The sequence below is a fragment of the Varroa jacobsoni genome, unplaced genomic scaffold (genome assembly GCF_002532875.2).
Source record: "Varroa jacobsoni isolate VJ856 unplaced genomic scaffold, vjacob_1.0 scaffold_844, whole genome shotgun sequence".
In the NCBI taxonomy this organism is placed as follows: domain Eukaryota; kingdom Metazoa; phylum Arthropoda; class Arachnida; order Mesostigmata; family Varroidae; genus Varroa; species Varroa jacobsoni.
Window position 1 is genome coordinate 105,554 of NW_019213746.1, and position 20,311 is coordinate 125,864.

A 20,311-nucleotide genomic window follows, 5' to 3' on the forward strand; every position below is an offset into this window, starting at 1 on the left:
TTCAATAACCGCAATTCATCTTTTTCCCCAAAAAAGTCACAGTTTCAATTTTTGGTTATAAAGTAATGCACAGAGAGAGAGAGAGAGAGTCATCGATGCAATTCGTTCTTCATCATCTTCCGCTTCATCGGGTCATCACAATCAATCACGGAGATTTTTTTTTATCTCACATTCGTTGGCGCTTTTACGGGACGATCTTTTCAAACAAATATTTTTACTTAGGGTCGGCGAATTTTGTCGCCTTTCTATGTACCCGACACAAACTCCCGCCTGACTCGGGCAATGATAAAAGGATGTGTCTTCAACAAAATAGGAAAATTAAATATTTACAAGTGTTGACTAAATCTTGTCCTGGGCCAGGGGGAAATCCTTTAATCGAACTATACAAATGAACAGCTTTTGTTTTTCTATACTGTATCGAAAATAGTTAATGATATTGTATGAAATAAGTCACGAATTCGTAGTAGTGTTAGCAAAATGGAGATCGACAGGAGTGGCAGATTGACACGAGATCTTTTGGCAGAGACCTTACAAAAACAAGCCGATTATAGGTCTCTATGTTTAGCACGTAAAGACGCTAAATACGTACGTGGCGGCTTTTATCACTGGGCAGAAGAATCTATTGTTTTACGCTCATTTCTGCGTGATGTTTTAGCTGATCTTATCCTTCAACCTCCCTATAACTAACATACAAAAACATAAATGAAAATCCACCACTGATAGTTTTATCGATACTTGCGATGTCGTCGATTTCGCATGTGAACTCTCTAGTCTTCAAAAGACAGTCGTTTCCGTGGACGCGCCTAAGTTTTTAAAATTTATTTACTCTTTCCTTTGTCTACTTTGTCTTTTAATTTTTTTTGTTTTTTCCCTTTTTCTTTTCCGAAATTGGTGCGCTTGAAAGATTCTATATAATAATTTCATTAGACGAGGCTTGGAGCAGGCGGCACCGACGGTCCGGCTTGAAGACCTTGTTTAGCGTTCCCAGTACCGTTTTGCAGATGGGTGTCTTCCAACAGCGGATATTGCAGGTGAAGGTCCACGAATTGGGCATTCACGTAGTCGATGGCCTGATCCCCGCAGGTGCCGGCAAGTCCGTTATTAGACAGGGCGCCTACGGGGGCCGGCTCTGCTAGGAGCCTTCTGTTCGCCAATAACTGGGGTGCGTGGTTAAGGGTCATCGGCGGTAACTGGCGGTTCGCTGTAGTGGCCATATTGTTGAAAGCTTTTGTAAATGATTGTTTACTATCGCCACTATCACCCGTCCCTTTTAGATCAAGCTTCTGCTTAGCAAACTGACTAATAGCAAACGTCTGAGACGCAGGCAATTGATTGTTCAAGTTTGCATGTGAGGAAGCTAAAGAGCATCGGTTTACTGCATCGAAAAAAGATTTCTCAGGGTTTTGAAGACGCAAAGCCCGTGTCTCTTGCCTGGTCTGGGCATCCATTCGTGAGGGTGATCTACCCGAAGGGTGTTCTTGCCTCTGGGAAAATAAAAGGCGTGTTTTAGCGTCCGTAATTCCTGCAAGTACTGATGATGGAGAACCGTTCTGAAGCAATCGATCCTTTTGCGTCTGCGGGTTCAAACTAACCGCGTTAAAACCCTGTCCAAGGTTACCCTGCCCTTGTAAAAGGCTAGCGAAACCAGTGTGTGCGAAAACGGCGGTTCCAGAACCGGTTGAGCCTGGAATCGGTGACCCTTGAGTAATGGCCTTAATCGTTTCATACTCCATTATGGGGCCAAAATGACAGTTGTTCATTGCACCGTTATTATACGAGACTGTAACAGCACCATGGTTAACGTGTGATGAGGATCCAGTCACCTGGTTCCAAAGGGCGTCAGCTACCGCCTTGGGCGTGTCATAATCCGAGCATGGAGGATTTGATGCACTCATTAATTGAGCAGGAATATCATAGTTTAGAAGTGAGTCGGGATGCTCTCCCGAACAGGTAGTTGCCGAACGATATGGTTGACATGGGCATTTGAGGGCAGAAGTCACACTGGTGAGATTCTTGGGCTGGTCGTAACAGGAAGACGGTGAAGACCCCAAGGCTGCTGTACCGGGGGATGTTCCGGGCAGTGCTGTTACCTGTGATCCGTGTTCTACTGTGGCCCCACCGGCTACGTGTTTAGGTACATCATAATCTGAGCTTTCGTCGGATCGAACACCCACGCTGCCATTGCAGCTTCCAGTGCCCTGTAAAGGAAAATGAAACGTAAAGTGTGGGAGAACAGTCAATCAAGGAGAAAGCTTTTTGGACCGATGCGTACCTATGTAATATAGTAGTGTACATTTCGGCACATGCACCATTGAAATGAACATAACTGTTCCTAAATGAAAAATGTGTACAATGTATTTTAGAGATATTATAAAGATTAGCTTCATGGCTTTGCGAGAGCAAAGACATTGCGATTCACACTTGGCCAGAACTTCAGTAACATCTGCGTAGGCACACATATCTAATGAAGTACTTTCTATTTAACTATGTACGTTGCACAAGTTGCTGTGATAATGCAGGGGTAACGTGTTACTACCTCACTAACGTTAGGAACACGGAAGGAGATAGGAGTATGATCGAATTAAAGCTTTTCAACGCACTTGTTTCATGCTAAAAGGCTCTGAAGCAATGCCTAACAGCTTAACTAGCACACGTAACATTTGGAACATTTACTTTAAGTATGTTGCACGAAATATTCATATGGGAATTTTTTTTAGATACAGAGTCTGATTCGTGAAAATATTTTACGTAATAAGCTGTAGCTATAGTAATAATGACGAAAGATGAAAACAAGATTCCTTGTGTTTATAACAAAAAATTTAACAAAGTGAAAGTCAGTGTCCACTAACCGAGCTTTCTGAGCACAGCGAAGAGCGGTCGCAGTGTTTCGTCGTGCTTGCTTGTGACTCGAGTGCTAATAGGGAATCAGTCGTGTCTTGGGATGCAGTCGACGGGTGTCGACCATGCTGCAATTGAGGATTAGCCGAAGAACCAGCTGCATCAACGCTTGCTGCCGTCAGTGAAGAGGTTGTGGACAAAGGAGATGCAGCACTTGTCGCACTACCCAAGCCGTCATGATCCGAGGTGGACGTCGCAGAAGAAGCGTTGCCGTCAATACCCCCGCCAGTGGTTCCAGGGCCACCGTTATTGACCACCTGATCTGTTTTTGTTGTAGCGACGTTAGGACTTCCTCCTGAATTGCCGCAATTGCAGTGACAGGTTTTTGTTTGACGTCGAAGGGTTGAGTCTCCACCATAAACGGAAGACGCTGCTGAGGCTGTAACATAAATAAATGGTACCGATTAACACTTGAACGTTAGTTAACATTATTGATGTGGGTACCTCTTTATATTATTAAAATATGCTTGTCATATGGCATTACGTACATGCATAAATATAATATGACAGCTATATCGGAATGGGTTCAGAGTAGCTCAGTGCTAGAGACCTACGCCTCAGGCGGATACATTCAATGTTTTATTTCTATCATCGCAATCGATCTGTGCTTTTCTACATTTATCGAAATGATTTCGAGAGCTCCAAGTAAGCTACAAAATTTCCATTCAAACTGTCGCCACTGTTCACTATTCATATAGTTGTAATCCTGATCCATTTTCATGTATTTTGGCTTATTTGTACTATAAGAGGCACTATAGTTCACACATAGCTTCAAGAACATGTTTTTGCTGAATAGAATTCTCTGCTTTAACGAGCCTCTCACGATGAAGTTTGCATCAATAAACAGCATGTGCACCTAGTGACATGTGAGCGTGAGAGGACTCGCCCATGCTGAGGCATACGTGTTGTGCAACGGAGAAAATGTAACTAGTAGTTACTCAGCTACCGAAAACTACAGTTTGATTGAATGTCTATTCATCGATCGTATCTTGTGCAGTTCCATATAGACAAACTAACCTATTGTATGAAACATTTGAGAATTGGTCTTGTGCCGCTAAAAGGGGAGCATTAGGAGCTATTAGTCCTACCATGGCATGCAAATCCCGGCGCATCCCGAACTTCTTCATTACTATTATTTATCGAATAGACCGCCTAGCCTTTCGCATCTGCCAAGTCTTTCAACTCAACATTAATTGCAAAGTAATTGTCTGCATACGCCATACATAAGTTCTTTCGGAAGGAGGAAGCATTCCCTTTTACGTTTACATGGATCGTCCGCTTTCCAACTAAAGTGAGCGCTGTCAACGAAGTCCCGGGCTCGCAATTGGGTGCACAGAGAAATAGAGATAGGAAGAGAGTCAAATAGTGGCAGAAAGTCTGCTAACACAGCTGAAGTGAGCGGCAGGTTGTTCGTTTTCACTGGCGGGGCAGTCTCCTTCCAAATAACGAAAGTTCTGATCGGATAGCTTGCAATTCCCAACACTACAGTTACGGGCCCACCGATGAATGCTGACTATGGAGATCCCGGATCGGGAGAGCGGGATCGATGGAACGTCACCGAAGAACAGCAGTTATTACGGCAGAAATGACTTTCGACTATCGACCACTTCGACCGAGGAACCGAACAATACTAGTGTGAAAATGTGTGTGAAAGGGTGAAAACGAAGTACAGACTCGACAAAAATTTAGATTGTCTGTGAATATTTATATAATCTAAGGAATTAAGAACAAACATCGTCAATTTCGAACAGAGTTTAAGGTAAAGGAGGCTCCATAAGTGAGGAATAAATTTGCCGATGGAGTATGGTACTCGGCTTGTAAAACAAACAATGGTAGATTGTTGTATTTTCACAAAAAAGAAAAAACATATGTATATATATATATATATATAAAATTAATCATTGTTATTACGATTACATACAGAGATTTACAAAAGGTGTTAGTCAAAGCTGAGCTATGATCATAATGGCAAACAGCGAGATGCAGGTTTCACCGTTTTTGGATCACGGCCGCACGGTGCAGAACAACGATTTTTTTTTGCGTAAATAATAAAGTCAGTTTATTGTATGAATAGTGCTTGAAAAAAGTACTCAGCCACATGTACGAGAGATAAACAATTATTGAAAACTGTTTGCGACAAATCAGATGTTAGGAATAGGGAAAAAAAAAACTTAAGAATCTTCTTTCGGTCTATTATATCCATAAGATGTAATATTCATATGCTTGGCAACAATTGACTTTTGTTGTATCAAACATGTTCTGTACATGTGCCGACGACTGAGCCTAATCTAGCGACTGTTGTATTTTAGTATAAAAACAATAATAACAGCAAAGTGAATTACGTACCGGCTAGGGTTGTTGAGCTTGCTGAGTTCAATGAGTTAATTGAGGTCATTCGTTCCCGAAGGCTTACAAGATCAGCCATAAGGGCGTTGTAGACGCTTTTCTTCTGTCGGTTCAACAGACCATGCGACGCCACTTGGAATGTTCCTTCTGAAAGCACAATACATACAGTGAACCTTATAAGCTATAATAATGCGGGCGTTGTTTTCGGGTGTGTTTGCTCCATAGCAGTTCGACAGTTCGAGTAGTCCTGTTGTTAAGCCAAAGATAGAACGCAAGTGCAAGGAACACTCATAGTATGCCCATCTGTAAGTAGCCTACATCGTGGAGCCTACGATACCTTTTCATTCTACAGTTTTTCTGTGCCGACACAAGCGACACACGCCCGATAGTCATCCAACAACAGAGCGCCTTCCACATGTAGCAATATCGGATTACATATCTCAACAATAAATGTAAAACGATTTTGTTTGTCGCAGCTGGCGTATGCTTCGAAATTCCCAGATGAAAAGCAACAAAACAGCTAGAACCCATTCATGAGTGGCTAGAACCCTTTTAAAGAGGGTTCTTTCGGAAAACCGCTTTCGAGGCCGAGTAATTCCAAGTAACCGAGCACTACCTTTGCTAGCAATAACAGCCATTTCAGACGAAACCCGGAACTGTCCGCTCAATACGGACTATTTTAGCATCTTCGAGGGTAGGCGGATCATTGCTACTGTATACTATGAACGTACACGTATAGGGACAGCATCATGCCTTTACTGCAGATTATATATTGTACTTTCGCTCCTGTAGTGCTAAAATACAGGGCCTGCTTTAGATATTCTATTGGAATGTGCGAGAACACCGAACTCAAGCAGGCTGAAAACGTAATGGCTCTGCAGCAGCACCTATCGTTGACAGGAGTTAGATGGGCGCATCAGGCGTAGCTCCTCCGTCCTTAGTAGCACGATTGCGCTTTTTTCTCGTTTAGGTTCCTTTGTCGCCGTGTCGTAATGTAAAAGGAAAAAGTGAAAAAGAAAAAAACTTCAGGGAGGAATCGCGAAAGGGAGAGGCAAGGAGGGGGTGAGGGTGCTGGTGCCGGATCTGGTGTAGGCTCGATGATCTCTGTAAGCGGTCCCAGACTGATGTTGATCGTACTTTAGACGCAGCCTTTTCCTTGAATCGTTTGTCCTAAAGGTTTTTCCATTCTACGCTCACCACGTTTAAAATATCGAACTCAAGCAAGTTAGAGGTGCTGTCGTTGCTTGGAGCTAACCCAGCGTTAAGCTGACAGCGACCTTTTGCCCTTAAATAGGTTCAAAATAATCTTCTTACTTGAAGGCATAATATACGTATTCATTACGAGGAGATATATATGCAAAGTGGTGAATCTAACATGAGAATATTCCTTGTACTTTGTTTCTAAAACAGTATCTAAACAAAAACAGATGCTTCAACTTAATTTTCTGCATATGCTAGAAATACCGTTCCTGACAATCATATATTAATTCAATATAATCGTCGTTCACTGCGACTACGTCTTCAATTCAGGGCTGGAATTACTCACTAGTTATTTTCAATATATCTCCTTTTTACCTTACAAATAATTTTCGATAGCAATAGTGCGTCAAGTTATAGTGTTAAAGTGTTGCACAAATGCATTACACACAAAAATCTAGTGGAATTAAATTTTGGGCTGATAGCAGGCCAAAAGTTACAAAAATGCAAAGGCTCATGTAACCTAAAAAATTCAAAAAGTACAATAAGTTTCAAACAAAGAATAGGCATTGAAGCTTATCTGAACGACTTAATCGACAGTTGATGTTCCATTCCTTAAGACGGCTGCTAATTTTTCTATCAAAAATCGAGGCGTATCAATAATGGCTTTTTAAGCCATTTTGATACATTTTCAAACCAATTTAAATGTAAAGTCCATTGAAAATTTTCCGGTCTGCCTCATGAAAGGTTTCCTCAATTTTTTACACGTCGCATCAAAACCTATAATAATGTCGACCGTGGAAGAACTTCTAAAATTTTACTGAAGGTTCGCCTAGAATGCAAATATTGGGTAGTAGTTGATTTTCGCTAAAACTCCGAAAATAACACCATGTTGTTCGCCATGTCAAATTCTAAAAAAAAAAAAAAACTGTTTTTGGTACAGAAATAGTGTTCTACAACAAGGTATTCCTTAATTTAAACACGCCACCCTGAATATATCTGTAATATTAACCGTTATATTGCCCTAACTCTTCGAGAAAATATTTACATGTATTTAGGACTAAGGAACTGCGAGTAGGGATTTTTCGAGTTCAGAACATCAAATTTTGTCGAGAGACCAAAAAATATTTTGTGTAAAATATTTCACATTTTATGGTAGTTTCTGGGTGCAGCTAAAAAAAAAGCCTTTTTGAGATGAAAGATTTCTATATCGAGCTTGGTAGTACATACTCCAAGCTGATGTCATGCAGTGCGAAACGAATATAACGTTATACTTTGCCCCTGCGTCTTTCATTTAAAAATGAAATTTGTATTGTGGCTGTGTTCTAGTAGTCACGACTGCTATATGTTTTTCACGAACATCCTACGATAAGTTCGGTTAAGCTGTGCTGTTTTGTTGATCGTCCCCGATTTGTCCGCGGCTATCTGACTGCATAATTTGACAACGCTTCTCGTGAACCCGAATCCTTTAAATATAAATGACGCACTAAAGCTGACGTGCAGTCTCTATACTGTGGATGCACTCTGGAGGAAGATCTTTTACGCCGGGAAAGAGTGGTCTTAGCTCAGAAGTGGAACCAGTGGCGAATCTCTATCAACCAACACACCGGATGTGTAAGCCATCACCACGAACTCCACTACTTCCTGCACAGGGAAAATAGACAGATAGAGACTCGTACCTCGAGGGGCGCGAGGTAGCATGGAACAGCGGGGATAACGCTAGCTAAGGGCGCGGGCAAGATCTGAACCGCAGCGCCACGAAATGCGTTTACTTCGAGGTACAACCAACACGACCCTTTTACTCCAGTCTTCCCAGAAACATCTCAGCATTTACAAGCAAAAATTTTCATTTGGAAAATCCCAGCGGAAGTGCGCTCATAAGATTGTATCTATTTAAGCATTTAAACCGTGCTGCATAATAACGTCGTAAATGAATAACGATGATGTCAAAACATGAAAGCCCGAGACAACGGGCTTTTCATTGCTCAAGAGGAAACCGGTTACTAAAATCATGCTTTATAAGCAATATATATATTACATAGCTAATTTGCATTGGTTTATATGTGCTATTTGCGCTAGAAGCTAAAAAGAACTTGAAATGGCAAGCTAGGTACATCCTTTGCCCTTATGCAACAATAGGTAGATGTTGACCTTATCGATGTGTAAAACGATATAGATTTCAGCGAAGCTCCTTTTCTAGCATACAAGTCAATTGTTACAAAAAACCGTTGAATATAGACTAGCCCAGTTGGCTATTCTTCTAATGCCTACATACACATGTATATAATGGAATACAAGATAAAAATTAAATAAAACAATCTACTTTAATCAACTTGGCCTGCGTACTTTTTTTACCTTCTTGTTTTCTGTTAATTATCTTTTCGGGGTGTTTTTTTTTGTGTTAAGCTACAAAGTATTAGAAATCTGGCAGCAAAACCTGTTTCGCCAACCACTTAGTATGCGCAACAACTATTTATGCGGCGTTTCGTGTTGTGGCCGACAGTAAAGGGAAGCGATGGGAACGCAGGTACGCGTGAGCTTGTGGAAATTGCGGCTAAAAGTACCTGTTTTTTGCGCTCAGCTAGAGAGTAGTTTGTCCGAAATTATTCGTCAATTTAAGGTTACAAATGCACAGGCAGTGTGCCATCGAGTTCCCGACAGACCACTAGCGGTCGGCTTGAATGGAAGACCTCGGAACAAACCGTTCAGCAATGCTCCTTTTCTATTACGGTTCTCCGAATTTCCTCCGGAAGAGTTTCGCAAAGAATGATAGAGCGAAAGGCAGCAGGGGCATCAGGCAGCATCAGGGGAATTTAATTCAGAAGTTCAAGGGCATTCGCTGCCTATTTTGGCCTACCTTTCTCAAAGTCGACGCACATTGATCACTTTTGCCTGCACACTTGTATTGACGGTCAATGTATTTAGCTGGATCTGCTACGCGTTGGTTGTTCAGTCAAGTCCTGAAAAGCAGTTTTTCTCAACGGAACCAGCCTTACACTGTTTGAAGTAGTAGAAGTCGGTCTCATACCTTGTCGGACCAGTTAAAGGTATTAAGTCCAGGTTCCGTAACCTATAAACTTATTTATTCTTTGGAAATGTCCCTAGAACATAGACAAGCATTGTATTATGTATATGGGTTCTCCGTGATGTGTTTAAGGTAGGTCATATAATATTGTATGCGTCTATGGTCTGAACAGTTCGAAGGGACAAGCCAGTGTTATAGCTGAGTACGGCAAAGCTGAAAGAGGAGGAGCTATGGAGTGATTGATGCTTCCAACAAATTGAACACTACGTATTATACACTCACATTGTATGGTTGACACGTTTTCCCTTCTTTTGGGACCAGTGGGAAAGCTCAGTTCTCGTCACGGTAGAGTATATCGAATCAAGATCGTGTTAAATTTGTCTATTATCTGCAGTCGTATTTTTAGGTGTAGTGTATGCAAGATGGTAAGGCATTTTACCTAACCCTCATTATTTAAGTCACACATGGAGGTTATGTAGCTACGTGCACCTCATGGCTTGTGAGTGCTGTCTAAGCCAGAACATGTGCGGCATCGCAGATCAAGGACCGATAGAAAATTTCATTTAATAAATAACTATAGACTAGCGTATTTTAGCTCTAACTAAACGCAGTCCAACATACCATTTAGACTCGGGCTTGAGCATGATGGTTTTTGTGGGATGGTATGTTGCTATCAGTGTACTGATAAACTAGATACCTAGACTGATTACTCTATGTCTGTCCATTAGTTTAAGTTACCAAAAAAGTGAAAGGACCCAATATATATGCATGGGCTCACTGCACCATGTTTCCTAGCTACAGCTAACATAAAACCCTAATGTACGAAGCAGGATCGAATCTTCTACATCTTTTGATACAACTAGGCCTTTCTTTTGACAAATAGATAACCTATGATATTGAAGGGCGATTCCCTTAGTAAGCGTGAGAGATCCTTGACGAGTCTCATTCGAAAGATTTAGGAAAGTTGCTGTCCACGCCCTGAGGGGACACCCTAAGGCTAAACTAACGTTGCGGTAGAAGAAGTAGCTAGCGTGGGGTGAGGTAGATTGAACCTTTTATGTTGATCTATTCACGTCTATCTTCTTAAACCTAGCTTCGCGCTCACAATGTTCCTTGGCACAATAGGAAGGGACATGAGGCTGATAGTCAGATGGCTTTGCATACAAATAGAACTAATAGTGTATACAAAATTGTGTAGTTCTGCGGGGACCGCTAACGATGTGGAGAGAATGAAATGTCAGACCGCCACTTTTAAAACGGGTCGCAACACCACGTTAGAATAAATGGCCTGGTGACAAGTCTATAATTTGCACAATGCACAACGCAGAATGTCTAATTAGACCACTTTATGTAAGCTTGAATATGGCCTGAAAAAGAGCAGTTTTTCTAATCAAGAAGCCAAATGTTCGTTTGCGACACTGTTTTTTCATTAAGAATATGCAGTCTGCCACCAACGTGGTGCTTTTACTCGATGGTGGCACATTAAGGATGCTTAAAAGCAATCAATGCCTCAAGATCCTTTTCATAAAACTTCAGCTCTGCCCAGGTCGATTCAGTGTTGCTCTGTCCTAATATGTAAAGGTACTGTCCCCGAAATGAACAGATCATGCTACAAGTGATAATCATACGTAAGAATGAATGAAGTGTTTTAAGTTCAAGTAGTTCCTTAGGTGAACTTATAGGCATTGCTTTAGAGGTTTAGCTCTCTACTAACCGAGTCCGCAGACGTCTTCAAGCATAAGAACGTGGGCTCCTTCCCCCTTTCCTGACCTAGAGCCGCCTTCGAAACCATAAAGATTCTCGTCTAATTTTCCAAATCGTCGTAGCTCTTGTATCTTCCACGAGTGAACAACCTGTTAGAAAAACAGAGGCAAAAATTCACGTCAGTCGGGTGATAGGAATGCACACGCAATCATAACAAATGTTATACGATTGATGACTCAGCTAGAGCTCGATAAAGGGTTATAAACAAAGTGCTAATTAAGAGAAACAACGTTCTGCTGATTCTAGTCGTCTATGCTAGGCCTAAATAAATTGGCTGTTAGTAAATTTACGACTTAAAGCCAGCTACGCAGTGCTGGAGGGGGGTTGAGGTGGGGGCACGAGAGACAGGTTGTAAAACGGCATAACTTTATAATCGTGCTTTAGACACGTTTTAATAATGTTTTTTTTATCAGCTTTAGCTGACTGTTGTTATCGGTTGTTTCGGAGCTAACGTGGTAAACAACACTTAGGCAACATGGCTTCTACTCATATTAGGTATTTACTCGTAGAGGTTCGGATATCCATCTTTACTTCGGCTTAAATTTAGCATTATCTCAAATTTACAAGTTCATTATTATTAGTTTTTTTTGCTAAATGTTTACCTGTGGCCCTTGTGCTGTAAGAATCGTGATGGAAAACTGATGGTCCTGTATATGCAAGCGGCAAGGCCCCAGCTGGGCTTTTCCACACGGTGGAACTTTCACCAATTGCGCATCGAAGTGACAGACCTGTAACACAAACACCATAGCAATTGCGTCGCTTTAGAATAATAGGCCAGTGGCAAAAACAACAAACAAATACAAAAGTAGAGCTAGGGCCAGATTGCCCACACCCAGTTATAATCCAAAGGGACCAAATCTTTCGGCTTGGCTATTTGCGTTAGGTTTACTTGAAATCTTCTAGAGTGACGAGCTTTTATCCAGCAGAGAAATTTGCTTGATTCAGTTTTTAACGCGTGTGTGGAACGGAAACTTCTCGTTGATGATTTTTATTCGATGCAAAAAAGTGAAGGCGTCGTACTGGTCTGCCCATGGTAGAGCTTTCTTCTCGACGCGAGCGCATCAGGCCATGCAACATTTTTAGCCGGTTTTTCATTCTCGAATTTACACGAACGAACTATATAGCGCAACAGTAGCTCAAGTACTTCGTATAGAAAATACTTTTCTAAAAATATTCTCCCAGCTCTAACGCCGTGGTCATGTAAATCTAGCGACGGTCGCGAAGCTTAGAAGAATTACAAAAAAAAACTCCTGTTTTTTTTTTAATAGACAGCGCCTTTTACGCAAAGTAGATTCTGTGCGGAAATCAATTGATTAACACATGTCCAAATGCAATTGGACGACAGAGGAAATAGATAGGGGCAGACGTCTAGTTGAACGCTTGAATTTCCCTTTTTTCCTTGTGCTTTACGCATGTTTATGTGGACGAGGTGAGTGCGGCGTATGCGTCTGAGGCATGTAGAAAAACACAGAAACAGAAATTTGCTGTGTGTTTCCCTTATCACATGGGTCCCTTACATAACACGTGAGCCTTATTTTTATTGCTATATATATATATATATATTATCCAAAATATATTGGAACTATATTTTTGTTATTCTACTGTAATATACAGAAAGTGAGTCATAAACGAATGAACATTATACTATGTTTGTTATGTTATCAACTTACTGGTGTCACATTGACGTTTAGTAAATGTGTAATATTTACTAAGGCCTCAATTTGAAATGCTCTCGAGCTTGATCAATTGAACGGCTCTTTGTTTCATCTAATAGTTGAATGAATCTATGAAACCTGAGGAAATTGCGGAAGGGCTTTCAGTCTAATAGGAAACGTCAGTTCGATACCTATTACGAAATTCATGTCCGTTATTACTTATTTACTATTATGACGAGTTTAAGGAACATCGTCAGCGAGTATTAGGTAACTTCATTATTTATTGGATCACAATAAAGTCTTTATAGGACCATGAAATGCAACGAGCCTTTCCACAAAGCTCGTCTATGAGTTGAAAAAAAAAAGGTTATGTATCTATATGGTAGTATTTTGCTTCCATGAGAAAAATTCTACCCTTGCAATGACAAGTTTTCCTTAGTAACGACAACAGATTAACGTTTGCGGGATGCTGTGAACAACTTGAAACCTTTACCAGTGTAAACGGAATTCAGAACGAATACGAAATCTAAAAGATACTCATAATGACATGGCTGGCCGGAAACGTTTGTATGTTATAAGATATATTAAGTTATATCATTAGGCATATCGATTCCTTTTAACATTCATACTTAACGAACTAAAGACCAAGATCCTATATATTTATGATGGCTTATTTTGCCAGCAGAGCTACCAGTATTTCAAGATACTGCCAACCAAGGACTTCGACGCAAGATGGTCGTCGAACTTATTAAAACACAAAAAAAATTTGTACAAAGCTTACAGTTTCGACTACGTGTAGGTTATCGTAAAGATATTTTTGCGCCTTAGTAACTAAATTGGTATAACAGCGTTGCCACTACCAGCTACGGAAGAATTATCTATTGTTTTTACGATCTACGTTAGAATTTCTCTCATAAGTTTTTTTCACTGAGTCAAGTGATTGAATCCTACGAGGTAAGGAACTGCTGGCTGACCGTAAGTGGCAGGCGGAGATTCGTTGTTACCGAATGAAACATCAAACATGATGACGCAGCGACTCGAGGATGGTAACAAGCAGAAAAGAGATCTCCGACGGAATTGCATCTTTTGACACTTCGAAAATAACTAAGGCAACACATGCGATATGACACTTCGCTCAAGGTAAACTACTAAACTTAAACACATTCTGAGACAACGACATCCTTCAATTAAAAATGTACAACACACCACTTCTAGGGGCAGCGTTTTCTGGACAATTTTGAAAAAATTTGGAGCACCGATTGCCCCCAAGTCTCCCTAATGCTGCAACAAGAACATGCACGTAGATGCTGGAACTGTCAAATAAGCCTGTCATTCCCTCGTTTCGTGTTGAATATGTATGCTCAAGCATTTGATAGCCTGTAACAATTGAAATTGTGTTTCATGAAATGTATTGATAATCTTCTCAAGTATACGAAACAGTACGTGTCCCGTATTGTCGGCATTAACAACGAGACCAAATCCAAAAGATTCAATAGCCCTCTCGACATGCACACGAACGGTCCGCCTCTTACTGGTACCACCGGAAAACCGATCCTTGAATTGTTTAGTGCATGGAAATGGACGTCGGTCCATTTCCATGCACTAAACTTAAAAAAAAAAAAAAAACAAATGAGTTTAATCATTAAACAAGCTCGCTACATGGTACCAATAGGGATTTTATTATTAGTTTACTTACCTCGGGCATTGAAAGGCGTAGCCTTGCCTCCCACAGTGCAAGAGTCTCTCGGCTGTCAAGGGCAAGGACGACACACGAGTCCTGGCAAAAGATGGCCAGGGTAAAAGATTCCTTGTCAAGAGGGAAGCCACTTTGGACGCCTAGAAAATTATCCAAAGTTACAGTCGTTCGTCCGCTTTTCGACAAAGTGCGGTTGCCAGCTTCTGAGCTAGCATTTGCTGTTTGAGAAGTATTGCTTGTACCCTTAAGCTCCTTGTGCAGGTGCACCTGAAGCGAATTGGCGACGGGTGATGCTTTCGTCACAATACAGTAACGCGGCTTCCACCGTTTGCTGTCGCGGACGCGAACCTTTCCCTCGATGGTAACCTGTGAATTGTTTTATCATGATAACATTAATATATATATATATTGGCTATTGGTTTCATAGTACCTGTACGGTAATTAAATACGCAGTGCTTATAGGCTATTTAGGAGGGTGTTCACAGGTACACCGCAACGAGACGTTCTGAACGAATATCATACACAGATTACATGATTGACCTAAAAGCTTCCGGTGGAATCTAAACACAAATGCACCCCTTGCTCAGGAACAACCAAAAACGAGTCGTGTAATAAGCCTCTTAGTATGTTTCCGTAGACGTGTGTTTCGTGGAGGTGCATTCGCCTCCTTTCTTGTCTAGCTGAAGTCTAAGCCCACACCTTTGTGGCGTGTGACCTTTTTATGGTTACGAAATATTGGCTAGTGCCCAACATCCGCTGAAAGATAGTGTTACAGAGGGCGTAGCGTATATAATTTATATAAACTAGTTTTATAGTTATTTATAACTGTTTCCTTATTGAGAGAAAAGTTGCAGAGGTAGTTTATGCAGATAGCGCAACGCAGCGTTTATCTAGCTTTTACAAGGCATAATAATTCGGGCAGTACTTTGCCCCGTTCGAGTAGCGAAAAAGTTGAACGTTTTTGGCCTGGTGATTTTCCGAAAGCCACTCAGTGCGTTCTTTGCTTTGATTCATGACAACTATGATGAACGATCTGGGTCTCATTCAACGATAGAAAGCCAATGCCATGACAGTAGGAAATCTACTTTTTTTTTTTTTTTTTTTTTATCACGAGTGCAGTATTGAAAGAAGAAATGGACAGGGTCATTGTTTCAAGCCGTCGTGTCGAGCCGCGCTCAGTTCATAAGAGCCACTGAAAATTTCAAGTGAAGAAGCCTGTGAAAATTGAATGGGGAACATTTCATATTTTGAGGCTATCCTATATAAAACCGTTCTGTTCATAACGATTATAAATATATATCCTACCTTTGGCTCTCCGTTCATTTTTCGTCTTTATTTTGGAAAGGTAATCCCAAAAGGACGTGCTCTTTCCACCAGCAAAGTATCCTAAGGGAAGTTTCTAAAGCAACTTTATTTTGCCAAGTACATTAGATAGATGGCATAGCAATCTGCCACTTTTTCTGGAACTCCCACCGTGAGGAACGACCTAAAAAAAAACACATAATGAAAAACATGCATGATGTTAGTATGTTATAGCCTGCACAAGATTAATCTAAAATGTCAACTCGATGTTTTAGGTGCACTTGTATTATCCTATATGTGTTCGAGGTCAATTGAGTTCAATGTTTAACGTTTCTTGTTCGACGGTTGTTACCTATTGAAAACTTGCGTTTGTTTTAGTAGCAGAATGATGCTATCTATATAACAGGAATAGGGGAAACGTTAGCTGGCAACACTGATTCTAGAGCCAACTGTTGTTTGTTACGCGAATGCTTTTCATAATTAGATGTAAACTTTGTCTTATATCAGCTAGACGACGACGTCGTCTCCAGTCATCTGGAATAGAAATGTTTATTGAGATACGAATTAAAATTATCTGAGTTTGTAATTTCAGCTTGCCGTGCAGTTACGGTTAACGTTCGAATCTGACCCTAGTGTGCCGCAAGCATTGTTGCCCTCTACGAAATATTTATTGACTTCCAAAGATTTTAGCTCGTGCAGAAATAGGTCAAAACGATTCGCGAAACCTCCGTCTCAATTTGTCACCGTCTTAAGCAACAGAGAATTCCAAAAACAAAAATCAGCCCACTGCTAATTTTCTCCGACAGCCTATTATAAATTTGCCGGCTACCATCCTTTTGCACTGGTCTGCACCAGATTTAGGTGTGCTTTTATACATATCTAAAATATACATAAAGAAAAAGCATCTGAGAGGGGGGATTTTCATGTCGAAGCATTCTATCATCCAAAATGCAGCTGTTCATTGCCTTGACGTACATTTTTCCAATCGAACAGATAAACACAGCACCGCGCTGCCAGGCTAATGCCTATAGAACAAACGCATCTGAGACTTTCATTGTCCCGCCACCCATCAAATAAAATAAGTTTCTTTTTGCCGCCAAAAAGAACACACTTATGTCTTTTCCTCTCGCTGGATCGCGCAGACAAAGGCGACCCATTCGCCTTTCGGTAGGATTGACGTACCTGAACAAGCCACAGTTCTCCGTCCTGCATCGTCTATTCTTTCTGTCCGCTCACTGCCTTTTCCTATGGCTATATTTTCCAGCTTTATTCCTCGCATACGAAACAGAGCGTTGGGTAAACTAACAGCGCTTTATTTGCATGATATGGTTCCGTAGAACGCTGCGTTTTCTATCGCTTGTCAGCCCAAAGGGCTTCACAGACCTTGTGACACTTTGCTTCCATCCGTGATTATCGAAATCGGACCGTTCTGTGCCATTTTTGGATTTCTCCGGTGAACGAGCCGCACAGTGATCTCATGCGATGATACATTACAAATCGTAGTTTTGGGTTTTTCTATTGTGCTTTTTAAATTTCTTACACAGTTTCCCTTCCTTTGGCTCGCTACATCGTAAAACGTTGCGTCAAACGCGTGCGCGCACAACAGTGGGCCGGTCAGCAAAACCCATCAAACTCGGCGACGATTTAACAACGGTCTCCAACTACTATAGCCTAAAAGGCGAGATTATACATTTCCCTTTAAGCGTGCCTAGAGAAGGTCCTTTTGAATTCCTTTTTTCTTGTCCGCATCGCTGCGGGTGACGCTATTCTTGTAAAGTTTCTTCCTGTGCTTTTCGCGCGACGGGATCCAACGACTTGATGCCTTGTAATCTATTTACAGCTAGCTAAAATTATGTAACGATATATATCTCGGTCATTATGGCCTTCCTATAAAAAGTTACCTTTTATTGTAATAAAGACGCATTCGGCTGTAAGGAATCTGTTTGGCTGAGAAGGCAGGGCAAAGAGCGACGTCGGAGAGCTTGTTCATGCCAGCTGTGCTAACTTGCGATTATATACATAGCGGTCGATGCAGTACACACGTTCAGACATTTTCGGCTTTTGTAAGTGAACTTACACCCAAAGAGTGGTGGATCAAAACCGCCGGGGGGTGCGAAATACGGATAAGACGCAGGGGGAAGCTCGGGGGTTAGCAGTGGAGAGACTGAAAATGATCAGAAAATCATTCGCCACGAAAGCCGCCATGCCAAAACTTTCAAAATCAGGTTGTCATCTGAAATTAGCCTGTACGTGCAATGTACATACAGAAAAGGTAACACCTAGCTCACCGCAGAGTTATGTCACTGGTCCAGGAGGAGGAGGAGTCACTGAGACCAAATGTAAATCGTTGATGGGTATTTGCCAAAGGCAAAAGTACTGAAAAAAATATTGTTGCTGATAGTAGCGGCAACTAGCGATTGCAAGTTCAGACATCGTGGTGAAGTTCTGCGCGTGAAGAAATACGTTAAAAACACCGACAATAATAACAGCCGAGTTTAGCCAGGATGAGAACGAGTACAACTGGTAGTGGGTTGAAGCGGTTTCAGCGATGTGGGGGCCGTTTCGAGGTCATCTGAGCGGGAATCTATTCGAAAGTGGTTCCTGCCATACCATAGGTAGTTGTTGCCCACAGCGGGAATATCGACCTAGAAAAATAACGGGGCTTATATAACAGCAGAAAAGTATTGTTGAAGCTATAGGATTTTACTTCTAACAGACGGTGTACATTATTTCTCACTCACATAAGAGAAGATAGAGGATCGTTCGATTGAGACACTTAATGTCCACAGCAAGGTTACATCCGAATATGTATCGCGAAGAAAAATTAATGCTTCGTTCTATACTATAAAGCATCGCAGTATAGGCTTAACGTATGCTACGGCAACAGATAAAAACCGTTTGGCTACGCTGCAACTGATAGGGCAGTGATATAAGTGGCCTCCTCATCCGAAGCGCGCCAAAATTTCATCCGCATTGATCTATTAACGACAAAGGCCTTCAATGAGCCCGTAATGCTCGTGAACCTAGTGCTGTCAAATTCACAGCAATTAGTAAAAAATTTCGTTTCAAGGAAAACCGTTACTCGTAATACACTTTGGATAATGTTTGTAAGGTTCATTTCAAGTATGGCTATTGATTATTAGAGTCTGCGCTTCAACCTCGTCACAGTATCGGAGCTTTGCAGCGTTTTTCAGAAATCGTTTTCAAGAGAAAATATGCCTTAGATTGAATTTGTGTTCAAAATAACATCAACATCAATATTATATTAATGTTTCTATCAGTTATGATAACAATAATAATTATTTTTACACCAAATAAACACTTGCAGTCGAGAATGTACTTTTCATTGCTTCTGGCCATACAGCGAGTGTTAAGAAGTTATCTTCAAACAGATCGTAGTGGCCTTTTCCAGGCTGTAAATCACTGTAATTCACGGAATTTCTGTGACGGTGTATTAGATTTTTTCGAAGCTAACTAAAGTTCGATTGGGCGTGAGTTTCGGATTTGTTGTTTCGCGTACCTATTTAGGTCTTTTCTTTTTTACTGACGTCGAAGTTGCTGTATATTGGTGTTTCAGTTTAATCCCTATCTGTTTGTACTACGCTATTATGTGATCGAGGCCAACTTGTTTAATATGACTGGCTGCTTCGGACAGCTGGTTTCTTCAGAGAAGGTCACAAAGACTCTTTGGAAAATTTTCCTGGCCAGAAACAAATTTCATTTTTCTGCTCCTTTTAGGTGGTGTTGATATTTTCGAGAAGCTAATTTTGCCCATACGAGTTGTTTATTTGGCTTTCCCTTGCCGTTTAACCGATTCTTCGGCCATAGAAACTATTCACTGATCGACACCGATTCCAACTGCTTAGCCTCCAAAACGCGTTGCATGGATCCGAATGATTATAAAAAGCAAAACGGACCGGGCAGAGGTTATAAGCTGGACTTTTAGGGTCAACAAGGCCTCATGGAGCAGCGTGCCTCCATAAAATAGGTCACCACTTTAAGCGGTCCTTTGTCACTTAAGGACATATACATTGTCAAGCTCTTTACTCAGTTTGACAAGCCGAGTCAAATTACACTTTGCATTCACCGTCCTTGGACTAATCTTCGAAAGCTCATAGTAAAGCATTCGCTTTACTTTCGGTCAAAATCATATAAGTTGTACACGCTTCCAGGGTAAACTCTTCCAGGGTTCAATCGTCCTCCTTTAGACTTGAAGCGTTCTTAAAAGATATCCTTTTCGTGCACGGCATCGTTTTTTTTTGCAGAAACGACTTTTTTTCACTAGCAGTGATATGCATACAGTCAGGCGTTTGGCTATAGAATTTTCACCGATCTCATTGAACACCCATTCCGTTGCCTCCAGTATATCCTCAAGTGTATTCAGAAGGATTTTCAATTTACTGGGCCGAACGTCCACGCAATAGGGTC

The 20,311-nt window shown here is 41.1% G+C and overlaps 1 protein-coding gene across 2 annotated transcripts in view; it reads right to left on the minus strand.

Annotated features, from left to right (window-relative positions):
* Positions 1-6: 6 nt before the first annotated feature.
* The window catches only part of LOC111264300 (uncharacterized), a 41,478-nt gene continuing 21,173 nt past the window's right edge, over positions 7-20,311 (minus strand). For both annotated transcript variants that reach the window (XM_086970027.1, XM_022840066.2), the window contains exons 2-8: positions 15,887-16,067; positions 14,582-14,947; positions 11,833-11,958; positions 11,181-11,319; positions 5,245-5,391; positions 2,850-3,277; positions 7-2,198 (exon numbers count right to left, since the gene is read on the minus strand). In XM_086970027.1, the coding sequence (XP_086826153.1) occupies positions 924-2,198; positions 2,850-3,277; positions 5,245-5,391; positions 11,181-11,319; positions 11,833-11,958; positions 14,582-14,947; positions 15,887-15,904 (2,499 nt within the window). In that variant the 5' untranslated portion in view covers positions 15,905-16,067 and the 3' untranslated portion in view covers positions 7-923. The remainder of the gene's footprint in view (positions 2,199-2,849; positions 3,278-5,244; positions 5,392-11,180; positions 11,320-11,832; positions 11,959-14,581; positions 14,948-15,886; positions 16,068-20,311) is intronic.